This window comes from Bombina bombina, chromosome 6 (assembly GCF_027579735.1).
Source record: "Bombina bombina isolate aBomBom1 chromosome 6, aBomBom1.pri, whole genome shotgun sequence".
In the NCBI taxonomy this organism is placed as follows: Eukaryota; Metazoa; Chordata; class Amphibia; order Anura; family Bombinatoridae; genus Bombina; species Bombina bombina.
In genome coordinates, this window is record NC_069504.1 from 755,967,161 (window position 1) to 755,983,925 (window position 16,765).

At 41.5% G+C, this 16,765-nt stretch overlaps 1 protein-coding gene across 2 annotated transcripts in view; it reads left to right on the plus strand.

The window, feature by feature from the left end:
* Positions 1–16,765, plus strand: part of SHFL (shiftless antiviral inhibitor of ribosomal frameshifting) — a 571,473-nt gene that overhangs the window by 406,248 nt on the left and 148,460 nt on the right. For both annotated transcript variants that reach the window (XM_053718031.1, XM_053718032.1), the window contains 2 exons: positions 8,515–8,618; positions 8,788–8,936. In XM_053718031.1, the coding sequence (XP_053574006.1) occupies positions 8,515–8,618; positions 8,788–8,936 (253 nt within the window). The remainder of the gene's footprint in view (positions 1–8,514; positions 8,619–8,787; positions 8,937–16,765) is intronic.

Below are 16,765 nucleotides of genomic sequence, written 5' to 3' on the forward strand. Positions count from 1 at the left end.
CACGCTCAAATGGCGCCAATACATCTAGGGCGCCCATAGCGATTACTTTACAAGACATGGCGGCAGTCATGGATAATACACTGTCAGCGGTATTAGCCAGACTACCTGAATTTAGAGGTAAGCGAGATAGCTCTGGGGTTAGACGAAATACAGAGCATAAATAAAAAGAGAGAAGCGCTCAACCTGGGAACAAACAATAGCATAATAGCTTGTTCTATGGCTAGTTACCACCCAAGAAGCAGCCTCTTTTTGCTCAACATGTGCCTTTCACAGAGAAAAACTTTCCTGAAGCATATCAGTCTGATCCTGTCTTCACAGTACAGTCCAGCCCCGAAATACCAGGCAATCCTTCTCTGAACGAGAGAAACAGCAAAACCCCAGACGTACGTTTCGGCCTATTGTGGGCCTCGTCAGTGAGGTGCAGCCATATCCCTCTAGGCACACTGAGCAACGGGTCCACGTCTGGATTCCCGCATCACACTTAGGGAGACTTCCCAAAATGTCATAATTTGCATAAATAAAAAGAGAGAAGCGCTCAACCTGGGAACGAACAATAGCATAATAGCTTGTTCTATGGCTAGTTACCACCCAAGAAGCAGCCTCTTTTTGCTCAACATGTGCCTTTCACAGAGAAAAACTTTCCTGAAGCATATCAGTCTGATCCTGTCTTCACAGTACAGTCCAGCCCCGAAATACCAGGCAATCCTTCTCTGAACGAGAGAACAGCAAAACCCCAGACGTACATTTCGGCCTATTGTGGGCCTCGTCAGTGAGGTGCAGCCACATCCCTCTAGGCACACTGAGCAACGGGTCTTGTTCAGAGAGGGATTGCCTGGTATTTCGGGGCTGGACTGTACTGTGAAGTCAGGATCAGACTGATATGCTACAGGAGAGTTCTTCTCTGTGAAAGGCACATATTGAGCAAAAAGAGGCTGCTTCTAGGGTGGTAACTAGCGATAGAACAGGCTATTATGCTATTGTTCGTTCCCAGGTTGAGCGCTTCTCTCTTTTTATTTATGCAAATTATGACACTTAGGGAAGTCTCCCTAAGTGTGATGCGGGAATCCAGACGTGGACCCGTTGCTCAGTGTGCCTAGAGGGATATGGCTGCACCTCATTGACGAGGCCCACAATAGGCCGAAACATACGTCTGGGGTTTTGCTGTTTCTCTTGTTCAGAGAGGGATTGCCTGGTATTTCGGGGCTGGACTGTACTGTGAAGTCAGGATCAGACTGATATGCTACAGGAGAGTTCTTCTCTGTGAAAGGCACATATTCATAGTAACATAGTAGATAAGGTTGAAAAAAAGACTGAAGTCCATCGAGTTCAACCTATACAAATCTAAAATACTTACAAAAAGCTCCAGTTAAGCTTAAATAACCCCATTAAAATGTGACCCATTTAATACTAGCAATCATATCCATGAATTTTGTTTGAATACAGAAACTTATCCAGACTATTTTTAAATGTATCTATGGTATTGGCATTCACTACCTCCTTTGGTAATGAGTTCCACAATTTTATTGCTCTCACAGTGAAAAAACGTTTCCGTTGCAGGAGATTAAATCTCCTTTCCTCCAACCTTAAATTATGACCTCTTGTCAGAAACAATTTTCTTGGAATAAACAGAGCTTCTGCCATCTCTGTATATGGGCCTTGAATATATTTATATAAAGTAATCATGTCACCTCTCAAGCGCCTTTTTTCTAAAGAAAACAGACCCAGTTTGGCTAGCCTCTCCTCATAGGTTAATTTCTCCAATCCCCTTATTAGCTTTGTGGCCCTTCTCTGAACTTTTTCTAGTTCTGCAATATCTTTTTTAGCAATTGGTCCCCAGAACTGCACTCCAAACTCAAGGTGAGGTCTTACCAGGGCTTTATATAATGACAGAATTATGCTTTCCTCCCTTGAATCAATGCCTCTTTTAATACATGCTAGTATCTTATTAGCCTTTGAAGCCGCTGCCCTGCATTGTGCACCCATCTTTAGCTTGTTATCTATTACTACTCCCAAATCCCTTTCCTCCTGTGTTTGGCTAAGTCTTGTCCCATTTAAAAAATACGTAGCCTGCTTATTTTTACTTCCAAAATGTAGAACCTTGCATTTTTCCGTATTAAATCACATTTTCCATTCACTTGCCCATAGTTCTAATTTTAGCAAATCCCTTTGTAAAGACAGTTCGTCCTGCTCTGACCTTATGACCTTACTTAACTTAGTATCATCTGCAAAAATAGAGATGTCGCTATTTAATCCTTGCTCCAAGTCATTTATAAAAATATTAAAAAGAACAGGGCCCAGTACTGATCCCTGGGGGACGCCACTGATTACCTTTGTCCAATCTGAGTATGATCCATTTACTACTACTCGTTGCTCCCTATCTTTTATCCAGTTATTTATCCATGAGCTAACATTTTCAGCTATTCCCAGTCCCTTAATTTTGTGCATTAATCTCTCATGTGGCACTGTATCAAATGCCTTTGCAAAATCTAAGTATATCACATCCACTGATTCCCCTTTATCTATATTTTTACTTACTTCCTCGTAGAATCTAATTAGATTAGTTTGACATGATCTATATCTCCTAAAGCCATGCTGATTAGAACTCATAATCTTGTTTACACGAATATGCTCATCAATATAATCCCTTATAATCCCTTCAAATATCTTCCCCACTATTGATGTCAGACTAACTGGTCTATAGCTTCCTGGATCATCCCTGCTTCCCTTTTTGAAGAGTGGCACCACATCAGCTTTACGCCAATCCTGGGGTACCATCCCTGAGGATAATGAGTCTTGAAAAATTAAGAGTAAAGGTTTGTCTATAACAGTGCTAAATTCCCTTAACACCCTTGGGTGTATTCCATCTGGGCCTGGAGTTTTATTTACCTTAATATTTTCCAGTTTTTTCCTGATATCTTCTAAACAAAACCCAGTTAGTGGTATGGACTGGCATGTTCTATTATGTTCAAAAGTATCATTCAATGGTTCCTCTCTTGTGTATACTGAAGAAAAAAACTGGTTTAGTACCTCAGCCTTCTCCCTGTCATTATTTATCATGCTACCCTCCACGCATTTTAATGTACCTATATTATCCTTCTTAGATTTTTTGCTATTTATGTACTTAAAGAACCTTTTAGGGTTAGACTTAGAATCCTTAGCAATTAATTTTTCATTTTCAATTTTGGCTAATTTGATTGCTTTTTTGCATGCTTTGTTACATTCCTTATAAATATTGTATGCTGAGTCTGTACTATTTTCTTTTAATAATTTAAATGCCCTACGTTTTTTCCTAATTTCTCTTAACACATTTTTATTTAGCCATAACGGCTTTGTTTTTTTATTTTTACTTTTATAACCATATGGTATGTGTTGATATGTATATTTATTTAACACATTTTTAAATATTATCCATTTATTCTCTGTATTTTTATTAGAAAATACATTGTCCCAATTTATATTATTTAATGATTTCCTTAAATCGTTGAATTTTGCTTTCTTGAAATTAAAAGTCTTAGTTAAGCCTTTAAAACACTGCATTTGAAAATAGATTTCAAATGTGACCATGTTATGATCACTGTTACCCAAATGTTCTTTAACTTCTATGTTTGATATTATATCTGTATTGTTTGATAGCACTAAATCCAATATAGCTTTACTCCTAGCATGAAGGAACGGCCCCCTATTGAGCAAAAAGAGGCTGCTTCTAGGGTGGTAGCTAGCCATAGAACAGGCTATTATGCTATTGTTCGTTCCCATGGTCAGCTGATGTTACTTACAAAATCTAAGCTGCTTAACATTCCCTTCAAGGGGCAGACCCTATTTGGGCCTGGTTTGAAGGAGATTATTGCTGATATCACTGGAGGAAAAGGTCATGCCCTTCCTCAGGACAGGTCCAAATCAAGGACCAAACAGTCTAATTTTTGTACCTTTCGAAACTTCAAGGCAAGTACTGCATCAACTTCCTCTAATACAAAACAAGAGGGAACTTTTGCTCAGTCCAAGACGGTCCGGAGGCCAATCCAGACCTGGAACAAAGGTAAGCAGGCTAAAAAGCCTGCTGCTGCCTCTAAGACAGCATGAAGGAACGGCCCCCTATACGGTAACGGATCTAGTAGGGGGCAGACTCTCACTCTTCGCTCAGGCGTGGGCAAGAGATGTTCAGGATCCCTGGGCGTTGGAAATGATATCCCAGGGATATCTTCTGGACTTCAAGGCTTCCCCCCCAAAAGGGAGATTTCACCTTTCACAATTATCTGCAAACCAGATAAAGAGAGAGGCATTCTTACACTGTGTACAAGACCTCCTAGTTATGGGAGTGATCCATCCAGTTCCAAAGGAGGAACAGGGACAGGGTTTTTACTCAAATCTGTTTGTGGTTCCCAAAAAAGAGGGAACCTTCAGACCAATTTTGGATCTAAAGATCTTAAACAAATTCCTCAGAGTTCCATCATTCAAGATGGAAACTATTCGTACCATCCTACCTATGATCCACGAGGGTCAATATATGACTACAGTGGATCTAGAGGATGCTTATCTTCACTTTCCGATACACAAAGATCATCATCGGTTTCTCAGGTTTGCCTTTCTGGACAGGCATTACCAGTTCGTAGCTCTTCCTTTTGGATTAGCTACAGCCCCAAGAATCTTCACGAAGGTTCTAGGGTCGCTTCTGGCCGCGGGGTATATCAGTGGCCCCTTATTTAGACGACATCCTGATACAGGCTTCAAACTTCCAAATTGCCAAGTCTCATACGGACATAGTACTGGCATTTCTGAGGTCGCATGGGTGGAAAGTGAACGAGGAAAAGAGTTCTCTATCCCCACTCACGAGAGTTTACTTCCTAGGGACTCTGATAGATTCTATAGAAATGAAAATTTACCTGACGGAGTCCAGGTTATCAGAGCTTCTAAATTCCTGCCGTGTTCTTCATTCCATTCCGCGCCCTTCGGTGGCTCAGTGCATGGATGTAATCGGCTTAATGGTAGCGGCAATGGACATAGTGCCGTTTGCACGCTTACATCTCAGACCGCTGCAACTATGCATGCTCAGTCAGTGGAACGGGGATTACACAGATTTGTCCCCTCAACTAAATCTGGATCAAGAGACCAGGGATTCTCTTCTCTGGTGGCTATCTCGGGTCCATCTGTCCAAAGGTATGACCTTTCGCAGGCCAGATTGGACAATTGTAACAACAGACGCCAGCCTTCTAGGTTGGGGTGTAGTCTGGAACTCCCTGAAGGCTCAGGGATCGTGGACTCAGGAGGAGACACTTCTTCCAATAAATATTCTGGAACTGAGAGCGATATTCAATGCTCTTCAGGCTTGGCCTCAGTTAGCAACTCTGAGGTACATCAGATTTCATTCGGACAACATCACGACTGTGGCTTACATCAATCATCAAGGGGGAACAAGAAGTCCCTTAGCGATGTTAGAAGTCTCAAGGATAATTCATTGGGCAGAGATTCACTCTTGCCACCTATCAGCTATCCATATCCCAGGTGTAGAGAACTGGGTGGCGGATTTTCTAAGTCGACAGACTTTTCATCCGGGGGAGTGGGAACTCCATCCGGAGGTGTTTGCACAATTGATTCATCATTGGGGCAAACCAGTACTGTATCTCATACAGAACGCCAAGCTTCCTTGTTACGGATCCAGGTCCAGGGATTCCAAGGCGACGCTGATAGATGCTCTAGCAACGCCCTGGTCCTTCAACCTGGCTTATGTGTTTTCACCGTTTCCTCTGCTCTCTCGACTGATTGCCAAGATCAAGCAGGAGAGAGCATCTGTGATTTTTATAGCGCCTGCGTGGCCACGCAGGACCTGGTATGCAGATCTAGTGGACATGTCATCCTTTCCACCATGGACTCTGCCTCTGAGACAGGACCTTCTTCTTCAGGGTCCTTTCCACCATCCAAATCTAATTTCTCTGAGACTGACTGCATGGAGATTGAACGCTTGATTTTATCAAAGCATGGCTTCTCCGAGTCAGTCATTGATACCTTAATACAGGCACGAAAGCCTGTAACCAGGAAAATTTATCATAAGATATGGCGTAAATATCTTTATTGGTGTGAATCCAAGGGTTACTCATGGAGTAAAGTCAGGATTCCCAGGATATTATCCTTTCTCCAAGAAGGTTTGGAAAAAGTATTGTCAGCTAGTTCTTTAATGGGACAGATTTCTGCTTTTTGTCAGGCTTTAGTTAGAATCAAGCCTGTGTTTAAACCGGTTGCTCCTCCATGGAGGCTAAACTTGGTTCTTAAGGTTCTTCAAGGAGTTCCTTTTGAACCTCTTCATCCCATAGATATCAAACTTTTATCTTGGAAGGTTCTTTTTTTGGTAGCTATTTCCTCGGCTCGTAGAGTCTCCGAGTTATCTGCCTTACAATGTGATTCTCCTTATCTGATTTTCCATTTGGATAAGTTAGTCCTGCGTACCAAACCGGGGTTTTTACCTAAGGTGGTATCTAACAAGAATATCAATCAAGAGATTGTTGTTCCATCCTTGTGTCCTAATCCTTCTTCAAAGAAGGAACGTCTATTACACAATCTGGACGTGGTTCGTGCTTGGAAGTTTTACTTACAAGCTACTAAAGATTTTCGGCAAACATCTGCTTTGTTTGTTGTCTACTCTGGACAGAGGAGAGGTCAAAAGGCTTCGGCAACCTCTCTTTCTTTTTGGCTAAGAAGTATAATCCGTTTAGCCTATGAGACTGCTGGACAGCAGCCTCCTGAAAGGATTACAGCTCATTCTACTAGAGCTGTGGCTTCCACTTGGGCCTTTAAAAATGAGGCTTCTGTTGAACAGATTTGCAAGGCGGCGACTTGGTCTTCGCTTCATACTTTTTCAAAATTCTACAAATTTTTATACTTTTGCTTCTTCTGAGGCTATTTTTGGGAGAAAGGTTTTACAGGCAGTGGTACCTTCCATTTAAGTACCTGCCTTGTCCCTCCCTTCATCCGTGTACTTTAGCTTTGGTATTGGTATCCCACAAGTAATGGATGATCCGTGGACTGGATACACCTTACAAGAGAAAATACAATTTATGCTTACCTGATAAATTTATTTCTCTTGTGGTGTATCCAGTCCACGGCCCGCCCTGTCATTTTAAGCAGGTAATTTTTTTCATTTAAACTACAGTTACCACTGCACCCTATGGTTTCTCCTTTCTCTGCGTGTTTTCGGTTGAATGACTGGATATGGCAGTTAGGGGAGGAGCTATATAACAGCTCTGCTGTGGGTGTCCTCTTGCAACTTCCTGTTGGGAATGAGAATATCCCACAAGTAATGGATGATCCGTGGACTGGATACACCACAAGAGAAATAAATTTATCAGTTAAGCATAAATTGTGTTATTATTGTGTTTAGTTGTAAATCTATTAACAGTGTAACAGTGTTCAAAAGTACAGCGCTTAAACACAAAGTCGACATTACTTATTTAATCTGATTTAATAACCTTTAATTCCATTATGATTAAAACAGAACAAGAGTGCTAACTTCTGTACATACTGCTTTGTATAGCAGACAATCAAATTAGAGAAGTTTTTTTAATCCTTCCCCCTTGGCACTCCAGAGTACCTTAAAGGGATACTAAACACAAATTGTTTCTTTCATAATTCAGATAGTTCATGCAATTTTAAGCAACTTTCTAATTTACTTCTATTATCAAATTTTCTTTTTTCTCTTGCTATTTTTATTTAAAAAGCAGCAATGTAAAGCTTAGTAGCCGGCCCGTTTTAGGTTCAGCACACTGGATAGCACTTGCTTATTGGTGGCTACATTTAGCCACCAAAAAGCAAGCGTAACCCAGGTTCTGAACAAATGGGCTGGCTCCAAAGCTTTACATTCCCGCTTTTAAAATAAAAATAGCAAGAGATGAACGAAAAATTGATAATAGGATTAAATTAGAAATTTGCTTAAAATTGCATGAACTATCTGAATCATTAAAGAAAACATTTGGGTTTAGTATCCCTTTAACTAATCTGTGGACATTCAAGTAGTTGATACAAGAAATGTTAAATGCTGGTATCAGCCCTTCCCCCCACAGCTCTAGATAGGCTATGCAAGAACTATTCTTTAATATTTTATGATTCAGATAGAAAATGCAATTTTAAACAACATTCTAATTTACTTATATTATCATTTTTTTCCGTTTTCTTGGTATCTTATGTTGAAAAGCAGGGACATAAGCTTAAGAGTGTGCATGTGTCTGCAGCAGTTTAGCAAGAATGTTGTACATTTACAAGTGCACTAGATGGTAGCACTATTTTCTGCCATGTAGTGCTTCAGACACCTACCTAGATATCTCTTTAACAAAGAATACTATGGTAATGAAGAATATTTGATAATCAAATTAAATTGGAAATTGTTTTTAAAAATTCTATGCTCCAAAGAAATGTTGGGGTTTCATATACCTTTAAGATAAATCTTGCCTTAGGCATTTCCCTATTTATATTGAATTGTGTTGTCTATTAAGGCCATGTCCAACTGATGTTTCTTATTCACCTTTACAGGTTTCTAGATGTCACCGCTGCCGTAGAAAGTATGACCCCGTACCTGTTGACAAGATGTGGGGACTTGCAGAGTTTCAGTGTTTATCCTGTAACCGTACATTCAAGTAAATGTATTATCTTATTCTGTCTGACTCTACTGTCACTATGTTTTTCTACACAAATAAATTGTTTTGCTGGATGTTCTACACTCTATAATACCCTGCTTTTTCCTTTCTTCCATTCCACATTACTGTCATTCCTGCTTAGACACTTACCCTTTTCTTACTTCCTCAGAGGACTTGGACAAATGGGAATACCGTCACCATGTTATACGTGTAACATTCCTGTCTTGCCAAGTTGTATTTTACCACCTCAACGACCACAGGGACCACGAACTCGCAATCCTCACAGTTGCTATGCAGAGGACTGTTATAACCGCAGAGGTAAGAAAAAGAAGAGGAGAAAAAAAAATGGATGGGGTTGTGTAGAAAGCATGTGGGAGTCAGTCTTAGGAGTGATTAAAGGGAAATTAAAGTCTTTTTTCTGTTTATGTAAGATTTCTTTCATAATATGGTGAGAGTCCATGAACCATTACGTCTGGGATTTATTCCTTACTACTAGAAGGAGGCAACAATACCCAACATACCAAGAGCTTTTAATCCCTTCTACTTCCCTGCACATCTCAGTATTATCTCTGTCTCTAGAGGAGAAGGTAAAACATATAGTGGGTTATAAGACTCACTTGAGTCCTATTTAAGTATGAAATACTTGGGTAGTGATAAAATATCTCCTTTTGTGAGTTAGTCACAAACCTGCTACAGGTGTTACGGGTCTTGTCCCTTAGCCTTGTCCTGTTGGGTCATTGTCGTACTCCTCTGAGATATTCTCTGCTGCTGCTTGAACAGCACTGGATGTGCTCTCTACTGGAATAAGTATTTCTGCAGCTGCATAAACACAGTTTTACATTTCTGGGCCTTCTGTTCCTTTGAAATAACCCTATGGATTATTTGAATATTTTATAGTATCTATAAAAAAAATGTAATAATAATTATTTTTTAATATTTTATATGTACAAGATATTTAACCATTATTACTTTTTATTTGTAATATTTATAAGAATAGAATATTTATATGATAGTGTTTATATAACTGTGACTGTAATTTTAAATTTATGTTGTCTTTAGTGTAACTTTTTCTCTTGTTAAGTGTGTTCAGTCCACGGGTCATCCATTACTTATGGGATATATTCTCCTTCCCAACAGGAAGTTGCAAGAGGATCACCCAAGCAGAGCTGCTATATAGCTCCTCCCCTCACATGTCATACCCAGTCATTCTCTTGCAACCCTCAACAAAGAAGGAGGTCGCGAGAGGAGTTGGAGTTTTTACTTAATTATTCTTCAATCAAAAGTTTGTTATTTTAAATGGCACCGGAGTGTGCTGTTTTTCTATCTCAGGCAGTATTTGGAAGAAGAATCTGCCTGTGGTTTTCTATGATCTTAGCAGGCGTAACTAAGATCCCCTGGCTGTTCTCGACATTCTGAGGAGTGGGGTAACTTCAGAAAATGGGAATAGCATGCGGGGTTCCCCGCAAATGAGGTATGTGCAGTACAATATTTTCTGGGAATGGAATTGACTAAGAAAACACTGCTGTTACCCACATGATGTAAGTACAGCCTTAAATGCAGTAGTAGCGACTGGTATCAGGCTGATAAATGTATGCGCAGTTGAGTTATTTTCTAGGGACTAGAATTTGACTGAAAAAATACTGTTAATACTGAAATAATGCTTAAGCCTTATCTGCAGTAGAAGCGACTGGTAGCAGGCTTAGTGATAACTTTGCATGACTTTGAAAAAGTTTGTTTTTAAAACGTTTACTGGCATGTTATTCGTTTTGTGAGGTACTTTGGTGATAAATCCTTTTTGGGCATGATTTTTTTCCACATGGCTAACGTATTTTTCTGCATAGAAAACGTTATATCAGGTCTCCCACTGTTGTAATATGAGTGGGAGGGACCTTTTTTTAGCGCCTTGTTGCGCAGTTAAAATTCTAGCACAGTCTTCCTGTTTCTTCCTCCTTGATCCAGGACGTCTCTAGATAGCTCAGGGGTCTCCAAAATTCGTTTTTGAGGGAGGTAATCAGTCACAGCAGACCTGTGACAGTGTGTTTGACTGTGATAAAAGCATTAAATTTTAATTTGATATCCGTTTTTGGGTATTGAGGGGTTAATCATCCTTTTGCTAATGGGTGCAATCCTCTGCTAATTATTACATTTACCGTTAAGAATTGTTGACTATAACTGAATTAGTTCTTTGTTAATTCAACTGTGTTTTTTAAAAGCGCTGCAGCGTTTTTTATATTGCTTGTAAACTTATTGAAAGTAATTTCCAAGCTTGCTAGCTTCATTGCTAGTCTGTTTAAACATGTCTGATACAGAGGAATCTGCTTGTTCATTATGTTCAAAAGCCGATGTGGAGCCCAATAGAAATATGTGTACCAATTGTATTGATATTACTTTGAATAAAAGTCAATCTGTACCGATAAAGAAATTATCACCAGACAACGAGGGGGAAGTTATGCCGTCTAACTCTCCTCACGTGTCAGTACCTTCGTCTCCCGCTCGGGAGATGCGTGAGATTGAGGCGCCAAGTACATCAAGGCACTTACAAATCACTTTACATGATATGGCTAATGTTATGAAAGAAGTATTATACAATATGCCCGAGTTAAGAGGCAAGCGCGATAGCTCTGGGTTAAGGACAGAGCGCGCCGATGACACGAGAGCCATGTCTGATACTGCGTCACAATTTGCAGAACATGAGGACGGAGAGCTTCATTCTGTGGGTGACAGTTCTGATTCGGGGAGACCTGATTCAGAAATTTCAAATTTTAAATTTAAGCTTGAGAACCTCCGCGTGTTGCTAGGGGAGGTGTTAGCGGCTCTGAATGATTGTGACATGGTGGCAATCCCAGAGAAATTATGTAGGCTGGATAAATACTATGCGGTACCGGTGTGTACTGACATTTTTCCTATACCAAAAAGGCTTACTGAAATTATTAGCAAGGAGTGGGATAAACCTGGTGTGCCCTTTTCCCCTCCTCCGATATTTAGAAAAATGTTCCCTATAAATGCCGCCACACGAGACTTATGGCAGACGGTCCCTAAGGTGGAGGGAGCAGTATCTACTTTAGCCAAGCGTACCACTATCCCGGTGGAGGATAGTTGTGCTTTCTCAGATCCAATGGATAAAACATTAGAGGGTTACCTTAAGAAAATGTTTGTTCAACAAGGTTTTATATTACAGCCTCTTGCATGCATTGCGCCTGTCACTGCTGCAGCGGCATTCTGGTTTGAGTCTCTGGAAGAGGCGATTCGCACAGCACCATTGGATGAGACTTTGAGCAAGCTTAGAACGCTTAAGCTAGCTAATGCGTTTGTTTCTGATGCCGTAGTGCATTTAACCAAACTTACGGCTAAGAATTCCGGATTCGCCATACAGGCGCGCAGAGCACTATGGCTTAAATCCTGGTCAGCAGATGTAACTTCTAAATCTAAACTACTGAATATTCCTTTCAAAGGGCAGACCTTATTCGGGCCCGGCTTGAAGGAAATTATTGCTGACATTACTGGAGGTAAGGGCCACTCCCTTCCTCAGCACAGGGCCAAATCAAAGGCCAAACAGTCTAATTTTCGTGCCTTTCGTAATTTCAAGGCAGGAGCAGCATTAACTTCCTCCGCTCCAAAACAGGAAGGAACTACTGCTCGTTACAGACAAGGTTGGAAAGGCAACCAGTCATGGAACAAGGGCAAGCAGGCCAGAAAGCCTACTTCCGCCCCTAAGACAGCATGAAGACAGGGCCCCCTTTCCGGAGACGGATCTAGTGGGGGGCAGACTTTCTCTCTTTGCCCAGGCTTGGGCAAGAGATGTACGGGATCCCTGGACGTTGGAGATTATATCTCAGGGATACCTTCTGGATTTCAAAACTTCTCCTCCACAAGGGAGGTTTCATCTGTCAAGGTTATCAACAAACCTAGCAAAGAAAGAGGCATTTCTACAATGTGTACAAGACCTCTTAGTGATGGGAGTGATCCACCCAGTTCCGCGAACGGAACAAGGGCAAGGGTTTTACTCAAATCTGTTTGTGGTTCCCAAAAAAGAGGGAACCTTCAGACCAATCTTAGACTTAAAAATCTTAAACAAATTCCTAAGGGTCCCATCGTTCAAGATGGAAACCATTCGGACCATCCTACCCATGATCCAAGAGGGTCAATATATGACCACAGTGGATTTAAAGGATGCCTACCTACACATACCGATTCACAAAGATCATTATCGGTACCTAAGGTTTGCCTTTCTAGACAGGCATTACCAGTTTGTAGCTCTTCCCTTCGGGTTAGCTACGGCTCCGAGAATTTTTACAAAGATTCTGGGTTCGCTTCTGGCGGTACTAAGACCGTGAGGCATTGCGGTGGCTCCGTACCTAGACGACATTCTGATACAAGCGTCAAGTTTTCAAAATGCAAAGTCTCATACAGAGATAGTTCTAGCATTTCTGAGGTCGCATGGGTGGAAAGTGAACATGGAAAAGAGTTCTCTGTTTCCACTCACAAGGGTCCCCTTCCTAGGGACTCTTATCGATTCTGTAGAGATGAAGATTTACCTGACGGAGTCCAGGTTATCAAAAATTCTAAATGCTTGCCGTGTCCTTCGTTCCATTCCAAGCCCATCAGTAGCTCAGTGCATGGAAGTAATCGGCTTAATGGTCGCGGCAATGGACATAGTGCCATTTGCGCGCCTGCATCTCAGACCGCTGCAATTATGCATGCTAAGTCAGTGGAATGGGGATTACTCAGATCTGTCCCCTTTACTGTATCTGGACCAGGAGACCAGGGATTCTCTTCTCTGGTGGTTGTCTCGGGTTCATCTGTCCAAAGGAATGACCTTTCGCAGACCAGATTGGACGATTGTAACAACAGATGCCAGCTTACTAGGCTGGGGCGCAGTCTGGAACTCCCTAAAGGCTCAGGGATCGTGGACTCAGGAGGAGAAACTCCTTCCAATAAACATTCTGGAATTAAGAGCAATATTCAATGCTCTCCTAGCTTGGCCTCAGTTAGCAACACTGAGGTTCATCAGGTTTCAGTCGGACAACATCACGACTGTAGCTTACATCAATCATCAAGGAGGAACCAGGAGTTCCCTAGCGATGTTAGAAGTCTCAAAGATAATTCGCTGGGCAGAGGCTCACTCTTGCCACCTGTCATCGATCTACATCCCAGGCGTGGAGAACTGGGAGGCGGACTTTCTAAGTCGCCAGACTTTTCATCCGGGGGAGTGGGAACTTCATCCGGAGATATTTGCTCAACTAATTCTTCGTTGGGGCAAACCGGAACTGGATCTCATGGCATCTCGCCAGAATGCCAAGCTTCCGCGCTACGGATCCAGGTCCAGGGACCCGGGAGCGGTGCTGATAGATGCACTAGCAGCCCCTTGGGTTTTCAACATGGCTTATGTGTTTCCACCTTTTCCGTTACTGCCTCGACTGATTGCCAAGATCAAACAGGAGAGAGCGTCGGTGATTCTGATAGCGCCTGCCTGGCCACGCAGGACCTGGTATGCAAACCTAGTGGACATGTCGTTCTGTCCACCATGGTCTCTGCCTCTGAGGCAGGACCTTCTAATTCAGGGTCCTTTCAACCATCCAAATCTAATTTCTCTGAGGCTGACTGCGTGGAGGTTGAACGCTTGATTCTATTGAAGCGTGGTTTCTCGGAGTCGGTTATTGATACATTAATACAGGCTCGGAAACCTGTGACCAGAAAAATTTACCATAAGATATGGCGTAAATATTTATATTGGTGTGAATCCAAGAGTTACTCATGGAGTAAGGTTAAGATTCCTAGGATATTGTCTTTTCTACAAGAGGGTTTAGAAAAGGGTTTATCCGCTAGTTCGCTAAAGGGACAGATTTCTGCTCTGTCTATTCTTTTACACAAGCGTCTGGCAGAGAATCCAGACGTCCAGGCTTTTTGTCAGGCTTTGGCCAGGATTAAGCCTGTGTTTAAGACTGTTGCTCCTCCGTGGAGCTTAAACTTGGTTCTTAAAGTTCTTCAGGGTGTTCCTTTTGAACCCCTTCATTCCATTGATATTAAGCTTTTATCTTGGAAAGTTCTGTTTTTGATGGCTATTTCCTCGGCTCGAAGAGTCTCTGAGTTATCTGCCTTACATTGTGATTCTCCTTATCTGATCTTTCATTCAGACAAAGTAGTCTTGCGTACTAAACCTGGGTTTTTACCTAAGGTTGTTTCTAACAGGAATATCAATCAAGAGATTGTTGTTCCACATTATGTCCTAATCCTTCTTCAAAGAAGGAACGTCTTTTGCATAATCTAGACGTGGTCCGTGCCCTGAATTCTACTTACAGGCAACTAAAGATTTTCGGCAAACTTCTTCTCTGTTTGTCGTTTACTCTGGACAGAGGAGAGGTCAAAAGGCTTCGGCTACCTCTCTCTCTTTTTGGCTTCGTAGCATAATACGTTTAGCCTATGAGACTGCTGGACAGCAGCCTCCTGAAAGAATTACAGCTCATTCCACTAGAGCTGTGGCTTCCACCTGGGCCTTTAAGAATGAGGCCTCTGTTGAACAGATTTGCAAGGCTGCAACTTGGTCTTCACTTCATACTTTTTCCAAATTTTACAAATTTGACACTTTTGCTTCTTCGGAGGCTGTTTTTGGGAGAAAGGTTCTACAGGCAGTGGTTCCTTCTGTGCAATGTTCCTGCCTTGTCCCTCCCATCATCCGTGTACTTTAGCTTTGGTATTGGTATCCCATAAGTAATGGATGACCCGTGGACTGAACACACTTAACAAGAGAAAACATAATTTATGCTTACCTGATAAATTTATTTCTCTTGTAGTGTGTTCAGTCCACGGCCCGCCCTGTCTTTTTTGAGGCAGGTTCTAAATTTTAAATTATAACTCCAGTCACCACTGCACCCTATAGTTTCTCCTTTCTCGTCTTGTTTCGGTCGAATGACTGGATATGACATGTGAGGGGAGGAGCTATATAGCAGCTCTGCTTGGGTGATCCTCTTGCAACTTCCTGTTGGGAAGGAGAATATATCCCATAAGTAATGGATGACCCGTGGACTGAACACACTACAAGAGAAATAAATTTATCAGGTAAGCATAAATTATGTTTTTTTTACGCACTACTGTTTCGAGGAGCATAAAATGCATTTGCACTCTTGCGGTCGCGTTTACTTTCAACTTTTAATACACATGCTATTTCCGCGGATCGCAAATTTTTAGGATAGCCCTATGGCCCATATTTATCAAGCTCCGTACGGAGCTTGAAGGGCCGTGTTTCTGGCGAGTCTTCAGACTCGCCAGAAACACAAGTTATGAAGCATCGGTCTAAAGACCGCTGCTCCATAACCCTGTCCGCCTGCTCTGAGCAGGCGGACAGGAATCGCCGGAAATCAACCCGATCGAGTACGATCGGGTTGATTGACACCTCCCTGCTGCCGCGAGTCTGCAGGGGGCGGCGTTGCACCAGCAACTCTTGTGAGCTGCTGGTGCAATGTTAAATGCGGAGAGTATATTGCTCTCCGCATTTAGCGAGGTCTTGCGGACCTGATATGCACTGTTGGATCAGGTCCGCAAGACCTTTGATAAATAGGGGCCTATATCTGTAAAACAAAATATTGTACAGTAAGCTAATCTCCATTTTTTGCTTAAGGAGTTTCATAAATAGAAGGCCACTCTTGAAGAATTATAGTTTAAGATACACCATATGAAAAATAAAAACTGAGAGCTACTTCTGGACCTTTATTTACCCAAAGTAATTTGAAGGATACCAGGGATCAAAATAAAAATGAAATGCATTATTTAACAGGGATGGAGGATGATGTTAAATACATAATAGAAGATTCAGATGATATGAGTCCCCAAGACAACATATGAATAAAGACGTTAAGACAGCAATCAGTGTAATGTAATTTAAAAGTTATAAAACATAGACAGATTAAGAATATGGAGGTTGATAACTATAATATATAGATTGGGGGGGGGCAAATTGGGCCAGATATAAGTAAGAGAGCATGAGAAGAGTTTAGATAATATCTAATACTTTATATGATCTATTAAAACCTTCACTTGTGGGACTTTCAGAGAAGAACTTGGCCAAAATACCGGAAATTTTTTAGCATTTTTGCTATCACTCCATTTAAACAGAAATAGAGACTTGTATTTTTTATTTACCTGTCAAAACT